Source organism: Macaca mulatta, chromosome 6, assembly GCF_049350105.2.
Source record: "Macaca mulatta isolate MMU2019108-1 chromosome 6, T2T-MMU8v2.0, whole genome shotgun sequence".
Classification (NCBI taxonomy): Eukaryota; Metazoa; Chordata; class Mammalia; order Primates; family Cercopithecidae; genus Macaca; species Macaca mulatta.
In genome coordinates, this window is record NC_133411.1 from 170,950,461 (window position 1) to 170,971,031 (window position 20,571).

The 20,571-nt window shown below is 34.3% G+C and overlaps 1 protein-coding gene across 2 annotated transcripts in view; it reads left to right on the plus strand.

The window, feature by feature from the left end:
- The first annotated feature begins 476 nt into the window (after positions 1-476).
- GABRG2 (gamma-aminobutyric acid type A receptor subunit gamma2) overlaps positions 477-20,571 on the plus strand; it is an 89,976-nt gene continuing 69,881 nt past the window's right edge. The window contains 1 exon segment of one of the 2 annotated variants that reach the window (NM_001261778.1): positions 477-849. In NM_001261778.1, the coding sequence (NP_001248707.1) occupies positions 743-849 (107 nt within the window). In that variant the 5' untranslated portion in view covers positions 477-742. 2 annotated transcript variants of the gene reach the window in all.

Consider the following 20,571-nt stretch of genomic DNA (forward strand, 5'->3'; position numbering starts at 1 on the left):
CTGTACGAGTTTAAAATAAGGATTCTTGGCAGATCTGACGACCACAAACCTTCTGTCATTGATGATGTAGTTTCTGGGCTTGCTAAAGCATCTCTTGTCCCCATGAATGCCAGTCCTTGCGTGCTTGTGTGTGCAGTAAAGGGTTAAAAAGCTTCGGAAAGACACCACGCATGTGTTAATTCGTGCTGCAGCAGCGTGCATCACTTCCACTTTGACCTCATAGTTAATCTGCGTGACAGTTAATCACGCAGAGTCGCTAGTGATTTTTTTCCTATTTATTTTAAATACACACACACGCACAGGGCGCTGCCCCCTGTAAAAGAAAAAAAAAATCAAAACAAACAAATAACCCCAAAGAGATGGACCCGGGGGAGAACGCGTAAGTGTGAGGGGCATGAGTATACACGAGTGTGCGCGTCTTTCCCTCTCCCTTATTTGTCTCCGTGTGAGTCTCTCCTTGTACCCTCCCCCTGCCTCGATGATATTACTCCCCCAGACTTGGAAGCCGCTGCCAGAGTGACGCTTTGATGGTATCTGCAAGCGTTTGTGCTGATCTTATCTCTGCCCCCTGAATATTAATTCCCAAATCTGGTAGCAATCCATCTCCCCAGTAACGGGACCTACTAGAGGCAGGTGGGGGGAGCCACCACCAGATCATAAGCATAAGAATAATACAAAGGGGAGGGATTCTTCTGCAACCAAGAGGCAAGAGGCGAGAGGAGGAAAAAAAAAAAAAAAAGCGATGAGTTCGCCAAATATATGGAGCACAGGAAGCTCAGTCTACTCGACTCCTGTATTTTCACAGAAAATGACGGTGTGGATTCTGCTCCTGCTGTCGCTCTACCCTGGGTAAGATGTGCCCTTTTTGGCGTCGTTTTGTTCTGAAGAGGTGGGGAGAAGGTGTGGGGAGGGGGAACTCTGGAGACCACCCAGATTTAAAACACTCTCCTAGGATGTGAGGCTTTATAATTTAGGGGAGAGTGAATACATGGGGCGGGGACTGGAGGAAGAAAAGTGGAAGGTCACTTTCGTTAATGTATTCATTTATTGGATTTTATTTTATTTTTTGTTTGGTTTTAGAGTGGAAAAGGTAACCTCATAAAGACTAAATATTTGGGGAGTAGCATTTTTGACATTACTGCAGTCTGATGTCGGAGTGGGCTGTGCTGATAGACGCCGGCATTTGAGGCCATGTTGCAAGCGTTTTGGGTGGGGGTCTGATGAAGAAATTTACAAATGGGTCCTGGCGCACACCGGAGAGATATGTGTGAGGGAGCTGGGGGGAGGGGCGGCGGGCGGCCCTGTTCCTGTGTACTAAGGCATCGCTTGCTTCTGCACCTGGCATTCTTAAGGTCAGTCAGCCAGGTTTTGCATCCAGTCCCATTGACCCAACAGCCAACTCCCCGTGTGCAAACATGGTTCAGCACCAGGGACAGCAGTCCTGGTTAGGGCCAAAGGGATAGAGAGGCTTGTCTACCTGATAGAACGTCTCTAAATATACTCAGGGCATCCATAAAATCAGACAGAAGGCCAATGAAGCCACGGGGCACTAATGAAATATAGAGATCCTGATCTGATTACCTCTACTCCCTCCTTGATATGGGAAGAGGACTATTGGGCATAGGGTGGAGAATGTAGTTAAATTATTGCATAGGGGAATATGTGTCTGGAAAAGAGTTGGCCTTGCTGCAGTGTTGGAAAATATGCTGAACCAGGTGATTGTGATGCCAAAATCGTGAAGTATGCATTAATGCTTTAAAACCTTATTGCACTGAATAGAAACAAAAAGGACAGGCTGGAGACTGGACTCCTGAAAACCCTGAGAATGTATATGCTCTGAAGTGCCTGGCATTAAAATTTACTTGAACTTCCTTGAGCTAAGTGTATTAGAGGAGTAACCATCCATGCAGTTTAGTTGGCTACTGGTCTACCTACCTAAGTACCTCCCCCACTCTCCAAACCTTCTAGCTAGGACCAAAGTCATGTTAGAGGTCCACTATTTACATTACTTGCATTCTTCTATACTTTCATTTTGAAATAAAGTTCTATAAATATACCTCTCATATCCTACCAATGTAAAGAAAGAAACAAACGAAAACTAGCTGTAGAAATTATATCAAGACAGTGCCCTAACATTTTTTTGTGAGATGACAATCTTACATGGTAGTTGTAACAAATGCAGCTGAAAGGGATGGAGGTTAAACTAGTTTTTTAAAAAAAAATGATTGAAACTAGGCAACTTCTCTGGCCCCCTCTTATCTAAGATGGGTAGTAAGACAGATAGATTTATGATAAAGAAGTCCAGCAAAACAAAGAGAGAAAATCTCACTTTAGAGTTTCTAAACAGAGGGTCTGCTTAACTCTTCCAGCACTTTTTGTACTTTCCTTATTTACTATAAAAATAGAATGTATTTTCACTAGGATTATAAGATTTCAGTAGTTTTCTCAGAATAGGAGAGGGCCTTTTACTGGAAACAGTCTTATATGTAAGATAATTTAGTGAAATCCTGAAAAAAAATTTTCGATTCAAAATTTGAACTCATTTTTATACTTAAGGTTGTGGATAGCTGTTAATTTGTTTCAGAAATTAGAAAATAGATAGTTACTTACTAATAGAAAATATCTTTCCTCTATTTCTACCATTAATGAAACCTGTGGATTAAAATCTAGACAAGACACAAGGGGATGTCTTTATTTTTGACTCATCTCCATCCTAGTAAACAATTGTCTAACTTAATAGTTAAAAATATTAGACATTTTATCTTCAGTAACCCTATTTTAACCTAAACATGTTTAACTTTACTGTAGTTCATAATAAAATATTATTTCAGGTGTCTTCTTGTTGCCACAGCCCCACCTTTTCCATTTCAATGTCATATAAAAAGTAAATTTGATGATACGTTCTAATTTTCAATTTGTACCAGACTATCTTAGATGAGTTTTTTAAAAGAGCTCTAAAAACATGAGCTATCTGTAATGGAAACTCCCCACAGTGGTAATCTTTGCATTCTCTCATAGTGACAGAGAATGGAGTCATTGCTGTTTGGTGCAGAGAATGTGATCCGAGTTTCAGTCTGCTGCAATCCCATAAAAAAAGTCATTTGAATCGTTTAGTAGGACTGGAGGTAAATAGAAGCTTTGATCTCTAAAGTTGATCCTAAGGAAGGACAATAAATAACTGGGAAATATTTGAGACACGAGGAGCCCATAGGAAATGGTATTTATGAAATAATACTTTTGTGGTAAACAGTAGTAGCAGAACCACCTGGAAAGTTAAAGAGAAATCAAAATAAATAATTGGTTTTTTATTTATATAACTCAAAAGATTGTTTTCATCCTCATTAAATGACAAAGTTTGTTACTCTGTGTCTTTACAAAAGTAAAACAAGGAGATAAATAAAGCATCGAAGTGACAATATTAATAACTAATATGTCTTCTTATAAGTGAAATAGTTAATTTCTGAAACTCAAAATTTTTAAACATTCACATATCTTGTGCTGTCATAAAAAATAACCTGCGGAACTTGCTAAAATGGAGATTCCTACACTATACACTGAATGCTTTTGAATCATTATGTCTGGGGTGGAGAACAGGAATATTCAACAGGAATATTTTCAACAAGTACCCTAGATCTCACTTTGAAGAAAAGTGGTCTATACTTTGCTGATTTCCAAAAGTTTATTTATTGCTATATTTAATATTTAAAAGTGTTTTGATAATTCATACTTTATTATTCAGCTGGGCAGGATGAATCAATTTAACATCAATAATCTTTTATTTGTATGTCAATCATTGAGAAAATTATACATATAATAAAGCATGAGGAATAGTATAAAGAACACATCCACATTAGTTATGAGAAGATATTGGTTCCAAAAATAATAAAACATATATACATATATAATGTGTATGTGATTATATTGAAAAACTATGTATATACCACATATATGTGAATAGAGATTTTAAAACAAATCTTATACTCTTATAAACTTTTTTGGTGTAATTTTATTCCATGTCAGAGTAAAAATACACTAAAGGGAAGAAAAAATATAGAAAAACATAAAAAATAATTTAGAGTAAACAAGAATAAGTGAAACATAAAGTGTTTTCATTTTATTAGAATAAAATAAGATTTTATAATATGCTTAGAGTGACAAACAATTATTTTTCAAGGATAGACTGAGCAGAAATAAATTGGACTGAATTTTTGATGATCCATCCAAACTTTAAAGTGTTCATTCTGAATTTTTTTTTAAAAAAAATGCAGTCAAAGGTTTATACATATTTTCTACTTTTAGCTGTTGCCTAAACTAAGATGCTTTCCATGATGTTTCTTATGAGCTGCTAAAGTGTTTTTATTCTATAATTTTATTTTACATATTTCTTTAACAGGCTAGGACTAAGCATGTAGAAAAAAAAATTTGGTTCTTCAATATACCCTTATTTGTTTACAGAATTAATCTCTACAGACAAGCTTTTTATTCCTTATCTTTCTAAATGCTCCATCTGGTATCCTCCAGAAAAAAATTTATTTCCTCAGCATCCTAAATTGCTCTACTTGTAGACAAAACATTTCAAATAGTCTATCCTGAGGTAGACTGGGTAGACTATTTGAAGGGTAGGGTTATTCTACCTTCCAAATTTGAAAGGTTATCCTGAAGCCACCATTAACCTGAAAGAAAAAATAAAGAAGAACAGAAAGAAAGTAAATACTCATCACCCAGTATTTCCCAGAACCCAGTTGCCCACTACTCTCTAAACAAAACACCTGAATTGCAGGCAGAAGTTGAAAATTGGCTTGTAATTTAAATAATGAGTTATACAAACGCCTGTTTCATGTCCTAGATTCATTTAGAGCAGCTAATTTCCTCAAAATAATTGATTTAAAGCATATATATTTTAATGATAGAGGTCTCTGTTCTATACTTTAAAAAATTGTTTCATGCCAAGGATTTCCACTCAAATTGGAAGGAAGTTAAGACTAATTTTAGATACTGTATTTCTTTGCTATAAATATTATGCTACTAGGGTCCTGGCTACCTCTCTACTACAATTTCCCAGCCATTCCAAGACAGACTTTTCAGTTTAAGTACAAGTAGGCTTTACTGGAATTATACATACTTGTTGTTCTCCAAATACTTCTGCCAAATTGACTGATTATAGAAGACTGAATTATAATTAAAAGTTATAATCAGAGTAGTTTGGAGATGGTTTGACCACTACGGGTGTCAGCACTATTTAAATGCTTAAAGATTCAGGATTTCAGTTGAGATGAATATTCCAGATGTGATACTTTATTCAGGTAGTCATGCAGAAGGCAATGCATCTTTCTCCTGCCGGGGTATTAGACACCTATGTGACCTCTTCAAAGTCAGAAATCAAATAGTCATAAGATAATATCAATTTTATGCTCCACTTGTGTCACATTATACATACACATTGAATGAAATAAGACACACGCGCGCACACACACACACACACACACACACTTAATCCTCACTGTGACTCCATAAAGTATTTATCATCAACTACATTTGAAAGACTAGGAAACCAAGATTATAGACAGATTAAATAACTTGCTTAAACACAATAGATAATTAGAAGCAACATAATATAATAAGTATGAATGTGGATATAAGTCAACATGTATACATATATAATGATATTTATATATGTGCATACATATGAATCATAATAACTTGGTTTTTTAGATCTGTCAATATTATCTTCTGTGTTTTTTAAATCAGTTTGGAGTCTCAATCCACCAATAGTGTTCCTAGAAGTGTAACAGGTGGACTGTATTATCTACAAGTTATTTACTAGTTTTAATATTCATGATTCTCTCATTCTGTCGTCAGATGATAGAATCCACAACAGATACTTTACATCCATTCAGTCCACTGAATAAATCAAAATGTCTAATCTATATAAAGACATGGTTTAAGATACTCAATCTCCAATAATGACATCATTATTACATTTTCATTGTTTTGATTGAAAGGTCTAGACAGAAATGCTTAGTAACAGTCTAAAATTCAGTTTTTCTTAATTTAAGAGCATATTAAATGGAATTATTTACAGCTGAACCAAAATTATGTTTAGAATATATATTTCCTCATTGGTTGTGTCCACGTAAGTAAAGCACAGTTTAATCTGCACTTAATTATTCATCCGAACATCCAGAAACTTAACTATAGCATGTCATTCCATTTTTAAAGAGGAGACTTTGCCTTCTATTGAGCAAATATGTAGGAAACTTGCTCAATGTTGTCCTCCAGTTTTCTTACACAAATTCTTAGAAAAGTGGAAGACAAAATTGAGGCAACTACACTCAATATTAAAGTAGAAATAATATTACAACTTCATATATGGATATGTATAATTTTAATATGTAGGTATTGAATGATGACATATTTTGAATTACCCCAATCATACGAGCAACCAGTTAATTAACGTTACTATGTGGTAACAACATAAAAGCTCTTACATTTCAATTTCTAGGGTAATAAGAAGTTTTAATTTCTAGAAAGTAATAGGGATTTTACATTTTTACAGGAATGTTTACATTCACAGTTTTATTCTCTCAGTAGACTCATGAGTTAGATGAAAAAGATAATATTTTCTTCTGACAACTGTAGAAAATGAGATATTGAGAGATTAAGGGACTTCTTCAAGGATCCTTTACTATTAGCTGTAGAACAGAATTAAGATCCCCTCCTTGAATTCATATCGCAATACATCACATTGAACAAGTATAGTCACCCCCCGCCCCCCGCTTTTTTTTTCTAAATGTAAGGATATACTTTGGTTGTTTAGAAATGTAAAAGTCCTCTCTAACTTGCATTACTGGGGAGGGTTATTTCCTATTCATTTGTTCCCCATACCACAGAATAAATATCCTTTTAAAAAGGACATAAAAAGCTCCTTTAAAGTTACACATTAGTGGTTTAGGGTAAAAATAAAACTTAACTTCAAATCATATTAATCCCTACAGTATTATGATATAAGAGCACAAACTATGGTAATAATTCTATATTATTATAAAAATCATTGTATAACTCTGCATAGATAAAATACCATGTAAATGCTAAATAAGTAGCACTGATACTACACTCTCCACCCATTCATAAAGAAAACCACATAAGTACCAAATAACATAATCGTGGAGAAAACAAGGGATGTTTTAAAGCAAAGATCTTTTGTTATAATTGAAACCCTGCCATGAACCCAAGTGTTGCTGTAAAGCCAAAGTCTACCTAGTAAGACAAATATACAGTGTGTATTTGCTTAAATACACCTAAAGAAATAGCAGAACTTACTGTATATTTATATCAGTAAAACAGCTAAAACAAACTGGATATATTATGTCATTAAAATCTTGAAAGGAAAAAATAAATGACTGATGCTTTCACGTGTTCTTTTTTTGTTGGTTATCAGTTCTTTTTATAAATTGCTTTTGAAAACACACTTGAGATACATAATTGAGGAAAGCAACTCCAAACATAAAAAGAGAAATAAATGTATAATTTATTAATTAATTTATGAAATGAATTGTATTTGAGTCAAATCTGGGATTTTTGCATTATAGAGAATATAGGCCAAATTTCCCTAAAGAATTTTCTAACTACTTGTTTAGAGAATGCTAAGAGGTTGTAAAAGTTTTTGTGTTTGTAGTAGAGATAACAATTGGCCTCTTAGTCTTTTTTGATGGTGGACATTTATGAGTGAATTACCTGATTTCCGTAGGCAGAAGTGGAGCTACCTCCCACTATGGTAGGAGATAAGAAATTGAACAATTCCTTCTACTCCTAAGCCAATAACCTTCTTCCACAAGTACTCCTCTGCCATTTAATCCTTAAACTTCTACACGTAGCTGCGAGGACGGGGAAAGAAAAGGCACCGAGGGCTGTTTTACTAGTCTTTTATAGAAAGCTCTGTTCCTTCTTAGCAGTGTACCATCTATACTAAATGAGAATAGGATGTTTGTCTTCTTCTTTTCTCAGTATCGGAAAATTAGTCATGATAACATAGGGAAAAGTTTGTACAATATTGTGTTCCCTGTGCAATGTGTTTCTCTCACATATCCACTGATTAACTCACCTTTGGGAAGCTTTTGCTCAAACCTCACCTTCTCAACAAAGCCTGCACCTAACACTCAATGTAAAATTGCAAACTTCACTCCACCCTGTACTTCCAAGTCCTCTAATCCTCTCTGCTTTACTTTGCCTTAGTACTCACTTATAGCCTTTAGTAATTAATCAGAAAAAAATTACGTTATTTATTGGTTTATTGTTTTTACTTTTTAATTTTCTAACTCTCTCAGCTAAAAGCTAGGACCCACAAAGGAAGAGATGCCATTGATACAACTCACCTTTCATAGCACGCCTAGTCTCTAACAGATGTTCAATAATTGTATGCTTAATTAAGTAATACAAATTGCACTCATTTTCCCCCAAATTTTTATTCTTTTCAATAAAAGGAAATATTTTCAACTTGTTTTACAGTATCTCACTCTAAGTCAGCATATATGGCTGTCAGAAAAAAAATAAAAGAAAATAAGCAAAAAAATAGTTTCCACAGCATAGTATACTTGTTAATAGCATAAGCTATGGAGACACACTTGATCAGGGTTCAGTTTGTTGACCCTCAGTCAACCAGTTTCACTCTATCTTTTCATATATATAAAAAAATGAAGATTTGGAAAGCTGAGGCAGGAGGATCGCTTGTGCCCAGGAGTTCCAAACTGGCCTGGGCAACATGGTGAGACCTTATTTCAAGAAAAAAAAAATTATCTGGGTATGGTAGCACATGCCTGTGGTCCTAGCTTCTTGGGAGGCTAAGTCAGGAGGATCACTTCAGCACAGGATTTCAAGGCTGCAGTGAGCCACATTTGCACCACTGTACTCAAGCCTGCATGACAGAGTGAGATCCCGTCTCAAATAAAAAGAAAGATAATAATTTTTCATAAGTTTATTTTGAGTAGGAATTGATACAATACATATTAAAGGGCACAGAGTAAGTGACCTTTACTGGGTATTATTTTTGCTACTGTTATTGTTATTGTTGGTTTTGTTATTAATACAGAACATTATTTATCCCCTGATATATCCCTGGAGGCACAAGTAGTCCCCCCATCCCTGCTAAATTCTGAACTTTGTGGGAGTGTTGAAGAGGGATTTTTTTAAAGTACAACTTTTCTAATTCTTCAGTCTGTTGCTTTGACTTGTATGAGATAAGCAAATTGGGTAGAGGTCCCTAAATTTTCAGAATGCCTATTTAAACATTGAACTTAATAATATCTCTAACAGTGTGGAATAGCTTCTATTTAAATGAGAAAAGATGTACTGTCATACAAGACTCCTTCCTGAAGATAATTTTGTCACTGTATGGAAAGAAGGATATTTTCCCAAAGATACTGTAAAACATTATCACTGAGTTGCTAGGCAAATGTATTCAACTCATTATTCAGAGCAAACTCAGGTTGCTACTCTTGATGGTCAAGTTTATATTGGACAGCATGAAGTGGAAGCAGTTGTTGTGGAATCTGGAGAGTAATGAGGAAGGAAACAATCTAAGCTGGCATTTTGCTCTTCAGGGTCATGACTAACTTTTCAGTTTTCTTTGTGCCTCATACATCTGATCATATAACAAAATTCGACATCATCTGTCACCTGGGTTACTTCAACACTGCCCAAAATACCTTTCTGAATATGTTTTTGCTACCTTCCAATTCACTCACCACATAATAGACTTTTCCCCCACAACTATTTTTTTTAAATAAAGACATAATATAGACTCAATAAATTATTCAGAATTTAATATACAGTTAGATGAAGTTTTTTTCCAAATGTATGCAGCATTATAACCACCACCCCTGTGTGTGTGTGTTTGTGTTTGTGAGAATGTGTGTGTGTGTGTGATTTTTCTATCACATCGCATGTTTTATTGTGCTTCTTTAATAGTCATCATTCTTCCTCTCTCCAATCCCTGCTTGCCCCTGGTAGCCTCTTTTCCGATTTCTTTAATCGTAGATTATATTTTTCTGTTGCACAACTTCATAATAATGCAATTAACAATATGCTTACTTTTTTGTGCCCAGCTTCTTTTGCTCAACATAATATTTTTGAGATATAATACTTTTGCACATATCATGAGTTGTTTTTCATTATTATGAATTCCATGGTATGAATTACAGTACATTTACCCAGTATCCCCTTGATGCTTCTAGTCTGAAGCTAATTGAAAACAAACTGTCATGGATGTTATTGCACAAGTGATGCTGAAGGCATCTGTTATTACTCTTGATGAAATGTCTAGGACGTAGCATGGATGTATTTTATTGTAAGAAATTTAGCAAAACACTATTTCAGTGTATGACAGTTTAAGTTACTTTAAGTCATTGCAACCTTACATATCATCTGTCTTTGCATTAGTTACCTAACTCTACATCACCAGTTATTCAAAAGTTAGCAATTGAAAATAAGAAATACTTCTTATTTTGCAGTGTTTGAGGAGCAGGAATCCTTAGGATCTCTCATGAGATTGCAGTCAAGTTGTTGAACAGGGTCCTGGCCATCTTAAGGTGCTAGAAAATCAATTTTCAGGCTCACTCCAATGTGGCTATTAAAAGGAAGTTCCAGTTTCTTGTCTTATGAGCTCTACATGGTGTTGGAGAGTTGGAATGAGGAGACAGAATGGATTGGGGGAGGAAAGAAGGAGGGAGGAAGGGAGTGGGAGAGAGGGTTTTCAAGATTGAAAGCCATGGTCTTTACAATAAAGTGTCAAAAATTATACACCATTGCTTCTGTCATATACTGTTGATGATACAGACCTATCCTGATGCATAATGGAAGGGATCTACATGAAGTTGATTCCTTAGTCTGCTTCTGCTACTAAAACAAAACACCGTAGATTACATGGCCTATAAACAACAGATATGTGTTTCTCAGTTCTGGAGACTGGAAGTCTGAGATCAGGATGCCAGCATGGCTGGGTTCTGGTGAGGGCCTTCTTCTGGGTTGCAAATTGCTCTTCTCATTGTATCCTCACAAATAGTGTTATGCCACGTTAAACTTAATCAGATCCCTTTAAACACTGGGCTTATTTTCCTATCACCTTTCACAGGCGTTGCTTTCAGAGCAGCTTACCGTGTGTGTGTGTGTGTGTGTGTGTGTGTGTGTGTATTTTTTTTAAATTTATTTATTTATTTTAATTAATTAATTAATTAATTTATTTTTTGAGACGGAGTCTCGCTCTGTCGCCCAGGCTGGAGTGCAGTGGTGGAATCTCGGCTCACTGCAAGCTCCGCCTCCCGGGTTCACGCCATTCTCCCGCCTCAGCCTCCGGAGTAGCTGGGACTACAGACGCCTGTCACCAGGCCCAGCTAATTTTTTATATTTTTAGTAGAGAAGGGGTTTCGCTATGTTAGCCAGGATGGTCTCGATCTCCTGACCTCATGATCCGCCCACCTCGGCTTCCCAAAATGCTGGGATTAGAGGTGTGAGCCACCGTGCCCGGCCACCTCTTATCTATTTTTTAAAATCATGTCATCTTTCTTCAATACAGAATTTTCATCAGAGTGATGGCTCAGTGTTTGAGATGTAATTTTGTCATAGGTATTTTCTATTTAAAGTTTAAAAAGTGAGGTCATACATGGAACGATATTTAGCTAAGCGAATTATTGTATTTTTAAGCCTGAAATAATAAAAGTGACTTTGTCTAGACAAACAAAAATCTACAACCTTTCAGTCACATTGCATGTCACCTCATAAAAAATATTTTATATATTAATCATTAAATTTATTAAATTTGTTTAAATTAAATGCATTAATATTACATAATTAATAATTTTAAAAATGCAAATAAAATGAACTCAGTGTCATAAAAACAAAAATATATGAGTACTCACATACTCCTCAAAACATCTATTACAGTTGATTGTAATTTTCCAGGTACTCTTGGGCTCAACAGGCCATTTACACAGTTTCCATGGTCCATGATGGAAGTCCTCTTGGGAGATCGACTTCCCTTTGCATGTGCAGCTCAATTTCTCTGATGACCAAGCATCACAGTAAATTCTAGAAAGTCATATGAGGATGGAGAGATTTCTTGATTCAATTTTAGTCTCCTTTACTTCAGGTTGTATGTGATGTACCAAGCAGATTCTTAACAGTTGTTTAAGTTTTAATAAAATATATCAGAAAAGTGCAAATGCACATAAAGCACAAAATTAGAGTTTGTAGTTGTATACTCTGATTCAGGTAACCCACACTATACCCTCCTGGATTACTAGTTATTTTGTTAATCACATTTTATTAATTCCTACCCACTATGTTGCTAGTACCGTGCCAGCTGCTGAAGATATGGTGCTGAACAAGGCAAACAGAATCCTTGCTCTTGTAAAGCCTATATTCTAGAAGAAGGACATAGTTTTAAAAATATAATATATTATATATAATGTAATAATATATAACACTGCTTTTATAAATTTACTTATAGACAATGTCATACCTATATATTGATTTACTTCACTTATCGATTCTGATATAAGGTAATTGTGTACCCAGATATACATCTTATACTCAAACATTATTTATTTTTGTTTTATTTACTTATTTTTATTGAGACAGGGTCTCACTCTGTCGCCCAGGCTGGAGTGCAGTGGTGCGATAGCTCACTGCAGGCTCCACCTCCCAGGTTCAAGCAATTCTCCCACCTCAGCCTCCTGAGTAGCTGAGATTACAGGGGTGCACCACCATGTCTGGCTAATTTTTGCAGTTTTAAACCAATAAACCCACATGATTCTGTTCATTTTTCCCCTGAAATAAGCTAACATAAGATACCATTTGGCCCCTGTTGAGCTCTGAGGTAATGTGTTAAATGCAGAATGAATATAAATGCAAGGTGGACAAATTCCTTCCTGCCTGCTTCCTGCCTTCCTGTCTTCAATAAATGTTTATTGAGTTTCTAATACTTGCATGGCACTGTACTAGGAAATAGACCTTGCTGTCTGGGGGAAAGCAGACAGTAAACAAACAAATTAAATAAACTTCAAATTGTGATAGCATTGAGGAAATAACAAGTGCGGTGTGATGAAGATAATCCAGGAAATTTTACTTTGCATATACTGGCCAGGAAAGGCAATTATGAATAATGGATAAGAAGTTGAGACTATGAGAGGAGGAAAGGCACCCAGCAATGAAAAGATTGAAGGGAAGACCATTATCATCATAAGTAACAGCAGGTAAAAGAATCCCCAAAGAAATAAGCGCTCGGTGTAATTTAAGTATGAAAAGAAGGTCCAGGTGGCTGGAAGATAGATTGAGAATGAAACAGTCAGGGGGAAGAACTTGGGAGGCAGAAAACTATTTCTTAATGTATGGTCTCAAAACCATGGTAAGTAATTTGAATTGTATTCTAGGGAAGGAGTTTGGATTGGTGTAAGACTCCATATACTAATACCAACAGTTTCATTCTTAGGGAAAAGTGTACCTATATAATCTGGGGAATGGTGAGGGTTGCAGTTTACCTACCAGTTTTCAGTTGCTTGACAATTAACTCAAGCGCTGACTTTTAGCTTCATCAGAGTTATGTAACGTGTTGTTCTAAATCCTACTGCAAAATCTTAGCGAGACCAAGAACCAGTTATTGATTTTACTATTATGTCAATGATTTAAAACATACTTATTTTATGGCATTGTAATGAAATTATTGCATTATATTTAACTAATGTGTGTAAATGTGTAAATAGGTTTGTTTTTATAGAGCTAAATACTTTGCGTCTAATAAATGGCAAAGACTATTGCTAAATTCCAAGTTAATTATTATGATTTGGACATTAATTGAATGTTTAAAATTTTAAGGGATTCTCATAGAGACCACTGACAAAAGTATACTTATTTTCTATCCATAAAATTTGTTATTGAACTTAATCTGTGTATAAATCCAGGCAAATAGTAAGAGATTAAAAATTGTATACAAAATTAATAAGAAACCAGAGTACTAGTTCATTAATGAAATTTTATTTCTCCCCACAAAATTTTTAAAATTTTAAGCCCAATTATCTCATACTTTATTATTAGAAAATTTCCACAAATATCTAATGGCAGAGAATATTTTTTAAAGTTTAATGATGATTACAGAATAATAATTGTATTTTTAAGTTATCATACAGCATAATTGACCTCTTAGTGTATACTTACATACATTTTAACACATATATTAGTTCTCTCAAGTACCATAAGCATCATCCAATCAGTATTCTTGGTTTGAGTGGTACTTATGGTACTCACAAGAACAAAACAAAAGCAAACAACAACAACAACAACAAATCCTTTACTCCTTGAAACTGATCTGTTATTCATCATTGAAGATTTTTCTTTCAAGAGTATAATTAGAGACACGTACAGTTCATTTAGCATAATACTTTTGAGATTCATCTAAGTTGTCGAGGTGTCAAATAAGCACAAGAAAAGAGGTTCAACATCATTAGCCTTTACCTGTTAGACAAATGCAAATTAAAATCATAATATGATATCACCACACATCTATTAGAATGGGCAAAATAAAAACCACTCTGGCAAGACCAAGTGTGGTGAGGATGTCAAGCAACTCGAACTACATAGCTAGTGTGAATGAAAATGGTATAGCTACTCAGGAAAACAGTTTTGAAATTTCTTATAAGGTTAAACACACACTTAATATATTACACAGTAATTCCACTCCTAAATATTTACATGGGATAATTAAAAACTTATCTTACAGAATACCAGATTTTAAAACACAGTGACTGTCTAGCTAAGTTTTTTTTTTTCCAGAAACACTTACATAAAAATGATCACGTTCAGTTTTCTAGACAAAGTGGAGTTTTTTTTTTCCTTGAGAGTACATTCTTGATTGAATTAATTATGAACTTTTCAATGGTTATGTGTTCTGCTTTGATACTACTGGTGATTATGTACCTGATGATGTTAGAAAGACTAGAGAAAGTAATAATAGGGAAGATGGGGGAAGAAGTATGGATTCTATAAAAGCCTAATTTTACAAAATGCACATTAGTGTTGCAGCCGTGTGTAAAAGATGGTAATATACTGCCAGCAAAGACGGTAACTTATCTTGTTATTTCATTAAGGCACTCTCATTTTCTAATATGAATTCATAATAATTTAAGGCTTTTAGCCTTATTGTGTGTTAAAAGATTTAAACTTGTAAATCTGTAAATTACACAAACAGCCCTCTTCTATTATATAAACCTTTCTGACTTAACACATGCTTAAAATTGGGGTGAAGTTAGGATGTTTTCAAATTTCATTGGGGATTTTTTTGTATTGTTCCAGAATTCCAGGAACAAATGTAATTTTGGACTTTCCAAAATGGGTTCATGAAGAACTAATTTGTTCACTCTGAATATGGAACTTTTAAAAAAAGTAATAATTCTAAGTGCTAAGAATAGTGCTTAGCTCATAAGAGATGTCTGTGAATAAACACAAACGAGTGAATGAACACAAATTTCTATAATCTGGAGTATTCATAATTCCTAGTTATGTAAATTCATATTATATAGAGATAAAAATAAGCTATTTATATAACGAGAGTAGGAGGAAAGAGGAACAAGAACAGTACTAACAACAAGACTAAAAGATAAGGGTAAGAAATGACTTGATTAACTTTTAAAGTGAACAATAAAACCTTGATTTTGAGAAAATATTTTATCTATAAAGAGTCAATGAAAACTTAGTAGTAGTCTTCTAGAACTGGCCCTGACCACGAGGACAGTTTTGGTATTTGTTTACCTTGAATCTGAAAATAAAGTTTTAGCACAATTTTAGAAAAGAAAGAAACAAACAGAAAAGTATAAGAAAGATGAATAGGAAAAATTTCCAGAATTATGGTCATTCAGATGTATGCATATGTGTTGTTAAAACTAGTGTATGAAAATGAAAATTTAATCAACTATCTGAAAAATTTTGCTCTATCATTTCAAACATCTAAACATGAAAATAAAATTGAAATATTTCATTTCCTGTCACCATAGAACAATATGAATTTTCAAATACATTTGATACATTTGAATATCTGCCTAAATATGGAACCAGCCTTCATTTTCATACACTTGTTCTCAGTGACCTTTAAATGATTCTAAATCTGAGACAGTTTAATCTTTTGTTCATGTGTCACGTGAAAGTGCACAGAAAATCTCCTATCCATCTGTGGACTCCTTGCAAATATTTAAAAAATTATTCATGTTTATATATATGAACATTTTTGCTAGAGGAAGAATCAAAAGTTTTATCAGTTCCTCAAAATATTTTGTATTCTAGAAGAAAATTTTCTTCTTACCCACATAAATTGAGATTCGAAAGTGAATGCAAAAAAACCATTGATAGAAATAACCTCAATGTCAAGTTGGAGGTGCTGAAGACAGAGTTAAGTCGTGTTCTACAATGTGAGAACGTTTTTGGTATTGTCTTGCATTGTTATTTAAGCGTTGTTGTTTTTCTAGCTGTTCAGGTATTTGTCTCCTTAAATAGATAAGGAGTGTTTTGATATCAGCATTATACTTTGTACTTCTTTCCATCTGCAACTGTTTTCAAAAAAGAGTCTCAAATATAAGCCGTTTAGTGAAGGATCAAGAAATCTAAATCTGTAAGTCACTGTTTCCCAAATTCAATGTTTTCTGCCACATCTAAGTAATACACGATCATTTATGACTGAACTTTTTCATAAAACAAAGTAGTTTTTAGTAAGATTATTTTATTTAATGCATTTAATAAAACAATACAAACTGGAAATCAGTGTCACTTTTCATATTAGAAACAACAGCAAAGTAAATTCAATGATACTAGAACAATGTTATCAAATTTTAATTATGTATTTGGTCTCCCAGATATCCCAAGCTTGCTGTTGCTCTCTTTAGAAGGCAGATTAGCAAATTGAAAAGAGTGGCTAAAGATAAATTAGAAATAAACCGAGACTTTGCCCTCAATATAATTAGATATGCTGAAAGAAAATGTAAAAGGGAAAAACTTTCTAATTATATGTTTCAATATCTTTTAATACCATACCTATGTGACACTTAATTAAAATTGTCTGTGTACTACAGCAGGTGTCCCAAGCTTTAGGAAATGCTAATACAGGGCTATCTTAATAGCCCAAAAATATTGAGGATGATGCTATTTTGAATTTTTGGTTTACCATGAAGCAATATAGCAAGTGACATCTGGCTTACGTAAAGCAGTTACCAAAGTAATTATTTACTCTAAGAAAAGAAAGTCCAGGTTGTTCTGTCACACTATCTTGCAGTAGCTCTTAATTACGGCTGCACCTTAGAATTAGTTGAATACCAAAGTCTTGGTCTCATGGAGACCAATTAAATCAGTATAAGAGGTAGGAGTTCAGCACTGGCATTTCTTTAAACCCTCCACTTAATATTAACACACAGCCAGGGTTAAGAATGACTAACCTATGTCCTATTTTGAAAATTCAGTATTTGCCGCACCTTGCATATTTATAATGTATTAGTCATCATATAAATGAAGAAATACAAAGTATTTCTTGCTTGATATATTTCCTGAGGGTAAATAATTACGTCCTTCTCTTTTATGGTTTGCATATCTTCTCTGATTAAAATTGGTCTTGGATTTTCATAGAACATGGCAAGAAATGCAATCTATGTGTGTTTCTGGAGTGAAGGAGTGGAAGCCTTCTTTATTACATTGACTTTGTCACCATGTTATCATTATAGTCCAATAACAAGACAAGTATAGTGTGTAAGTTCTACCATCTGATAAAAAATTGCTGCATGAGACCAACATATTTATGAACCCACTTCAGGTTACTGCCTTTAAAATCTTCCACGTTAGTGTGTAGTGTGCAAGAAAAGCTGTCCCAGTTTTCCCAAGGTCATGCAGATTATGAGGCTGTCAATATTTTTGTATGTAGCGATATTTCACAAATTTGCATTGTTGTACAGTATTTCATTATATGTACGTGCCATATTTTATTTACCCATTTTACTGCTGATTTGAATGTTATTTATTTCTGTATGTGACAATGCAACTGTGAGCTTCCTTGTACATATATTAAGTAGAACAAAGTCATCGTAGCTTTTATTCTGTAGCAAGGTATACACGAATGAGAAAGTGAAAATACTATTTTTAACGTGTTGTAAATAATTCTACTGAATGCTTTATAAAGAGATAAATGAGAAATATTCCAGTTTAATAATCATTTGTCTACATTTCTTTCTAACCACAATTTAGCATGCACATTTTTCTTTCTTCCTACCCAGCAGCCATGGACAGTTGACGTGACTTTAGGATTTGTTCTTGTGTTAACTTTGGCTTTGTTTCTTTTTTTTTTTAATACTTTTTTTTCTTTTCTTTTTTTTTTTTTTTTTTACTTTTTAAAAAACTTTTATTTTGAGTTCAGCGGTAGGTACAAATGCAGGTTTCTTACATAGGTAAACTTGTGTTATGGGGGTTTGTTGTACAGATTATTTCATCACGCAGGTATTAAGCCTAGTGCCCATCAGTTATTTTTCCTGATCCTCTCCTTCCTCCTAGCCTTCACACTCAGAGGCCCCCGTGCGTGTTGCTCCTCTCTATTTGTTCATGTGTCCTCATTGTTTAGCTCCCACTTATAAGTAAGAATATGCGGTATTTGCTTTTCTGTTCCCGTGTTAGTTTCATAAGGATCATGGCCTCCAGCTCCATTCAGGTCCCTGCGAAGGACATGATCTCATTGTTTTTTTATGGCTGCATACTCTTCCATGGTGTAGATGTACCACATTTTTTTTAATCCAGTCTATCACTGATGGACATTTAGGTTGATTCCATGTCTTTGCCATTGTGAATAGTGCTGCAATAAACATACTCGTGCATGCTTTGTTTCATTACAGTTTAAAAAATGTTTTAAACATATGTCATTCGAGTTTTCCCGTGCAGAGAATCATCAGCACTTGATGAAGAGAGCAATAGGGCAACCACACAATAGCGATTTATATAGGCAGCTCCTTTTAGTATTAACTCTAATTGTTACATGGGCACATATATAAAGAGAGTGAGCTACTTACTAAGTTGATTTCCACAAATACTGAATCTTCTTTTAAAAAATGAATACTCATGTTTCGAAAACTATTCATTGGGTGCCTTGCCAAAGGCCAGACACTTAAAAAGTTTTAGAAAACAACACCTTTGAAGACAGAAGCAGTTCTTGTCCTTAGGTGCTTAATGCTCTGCTTTTAACCTTCATAGCTAAACTTGATTAGTTTGTTTTCTTAAGAAGTATTAATGTATAAAAAGCATGGAAGATTAAAATATAACTCAATGCATTATCAAACACTGAAATAAAAACCCATGTAGTTACCAACTATGTCTGAGAATAAAATATTGCCAATGCCCCAGAAAACGTCTTCTTTGCTTCCTAATTTCTGTCCTATTTCTCTTACCTCAAATAACGGCTGTCCTGACTTTGAGCAGTACCGGTAATTTTTCTTGTCATTAAATTTTATGTAACAGAAGTATTGCATATTTGTCCATGTATATAAATGTCCAGACATCTTTTGCTCAGATTTTCATTTTTCAAATTTATTTTGCTGCATGTAGCAATGTTTCACAAATTTGAACTGTTGTACAATATTTCATTATGTGTACAAGCCTTATTTTATTTATCAATTTTACTGTTGATTTGAGTTCTATTTTTTCCCGTATGTGACAAATAATGCAACTGTGTATTTTCTTGTACATGTCTTTAAGCAGATGTGTTAATGCATTTTCTTTTGGAAATAATCAAGAGATTAAATTTCTGGGTTATAGAATCCACAAAATGTTCATTATTAGCAGATAATGCCAAAATATTTTCCCTTTAGCGGTATAGAGTCCTATTTACTCTACATCTTTTCCCTTTTATTTAAGAAGGGTTGAAGCAAAGAATAAAAACAGTAAACTATGATAGGGAGGTGTAATCCATAGAAAATAAATGATAATGATAATTTCAGAATGTAACCTGACATTGATTATTTATTTCTGTTCTACTCTCCACAACGAGTGTAGTCACTGCCTCTCCACATTTTTCCTCCTCACCTTCTGAACTATCACAGTTTTAATTTGGTATCTGTGAAACTCATGTGCTTTTGGGGAAGCTGTTTTCATATTTTATGCTAGTGGTAGATTTATATAATGAAGGTTAAATATTTATCATTTTCTCATTCTCTAGCCACTGATATCAGTGTAATGTGTCTGATCTCATTTAGGCTAGTGATATTAAAAAACAGGGGGCTTTTGGGAGGGCTTTTAGAAAAGTGACTCTTTCCCTCTTTTAGAGAGAGCTTTTGGAAAAGTCTATCTCTCTGTTTTTGTGGATACGTACAAAGAAGCATAGAGGTGAAAAGTTGTTGCCAGAATCTTGTGACCACATAGATCCTTCTTTGGGTTGAAGTTGACACCGTGGAGGATAGAAGAGAGAGATAGAAAAAAAATCTAAGGTTTTGAATACATAGTTAAGGAACTGAGTCGAAACTCCCAGAAGCTCATCTTACCTTAGGATTTAAAATTATACCTGTTAGTGTCTCC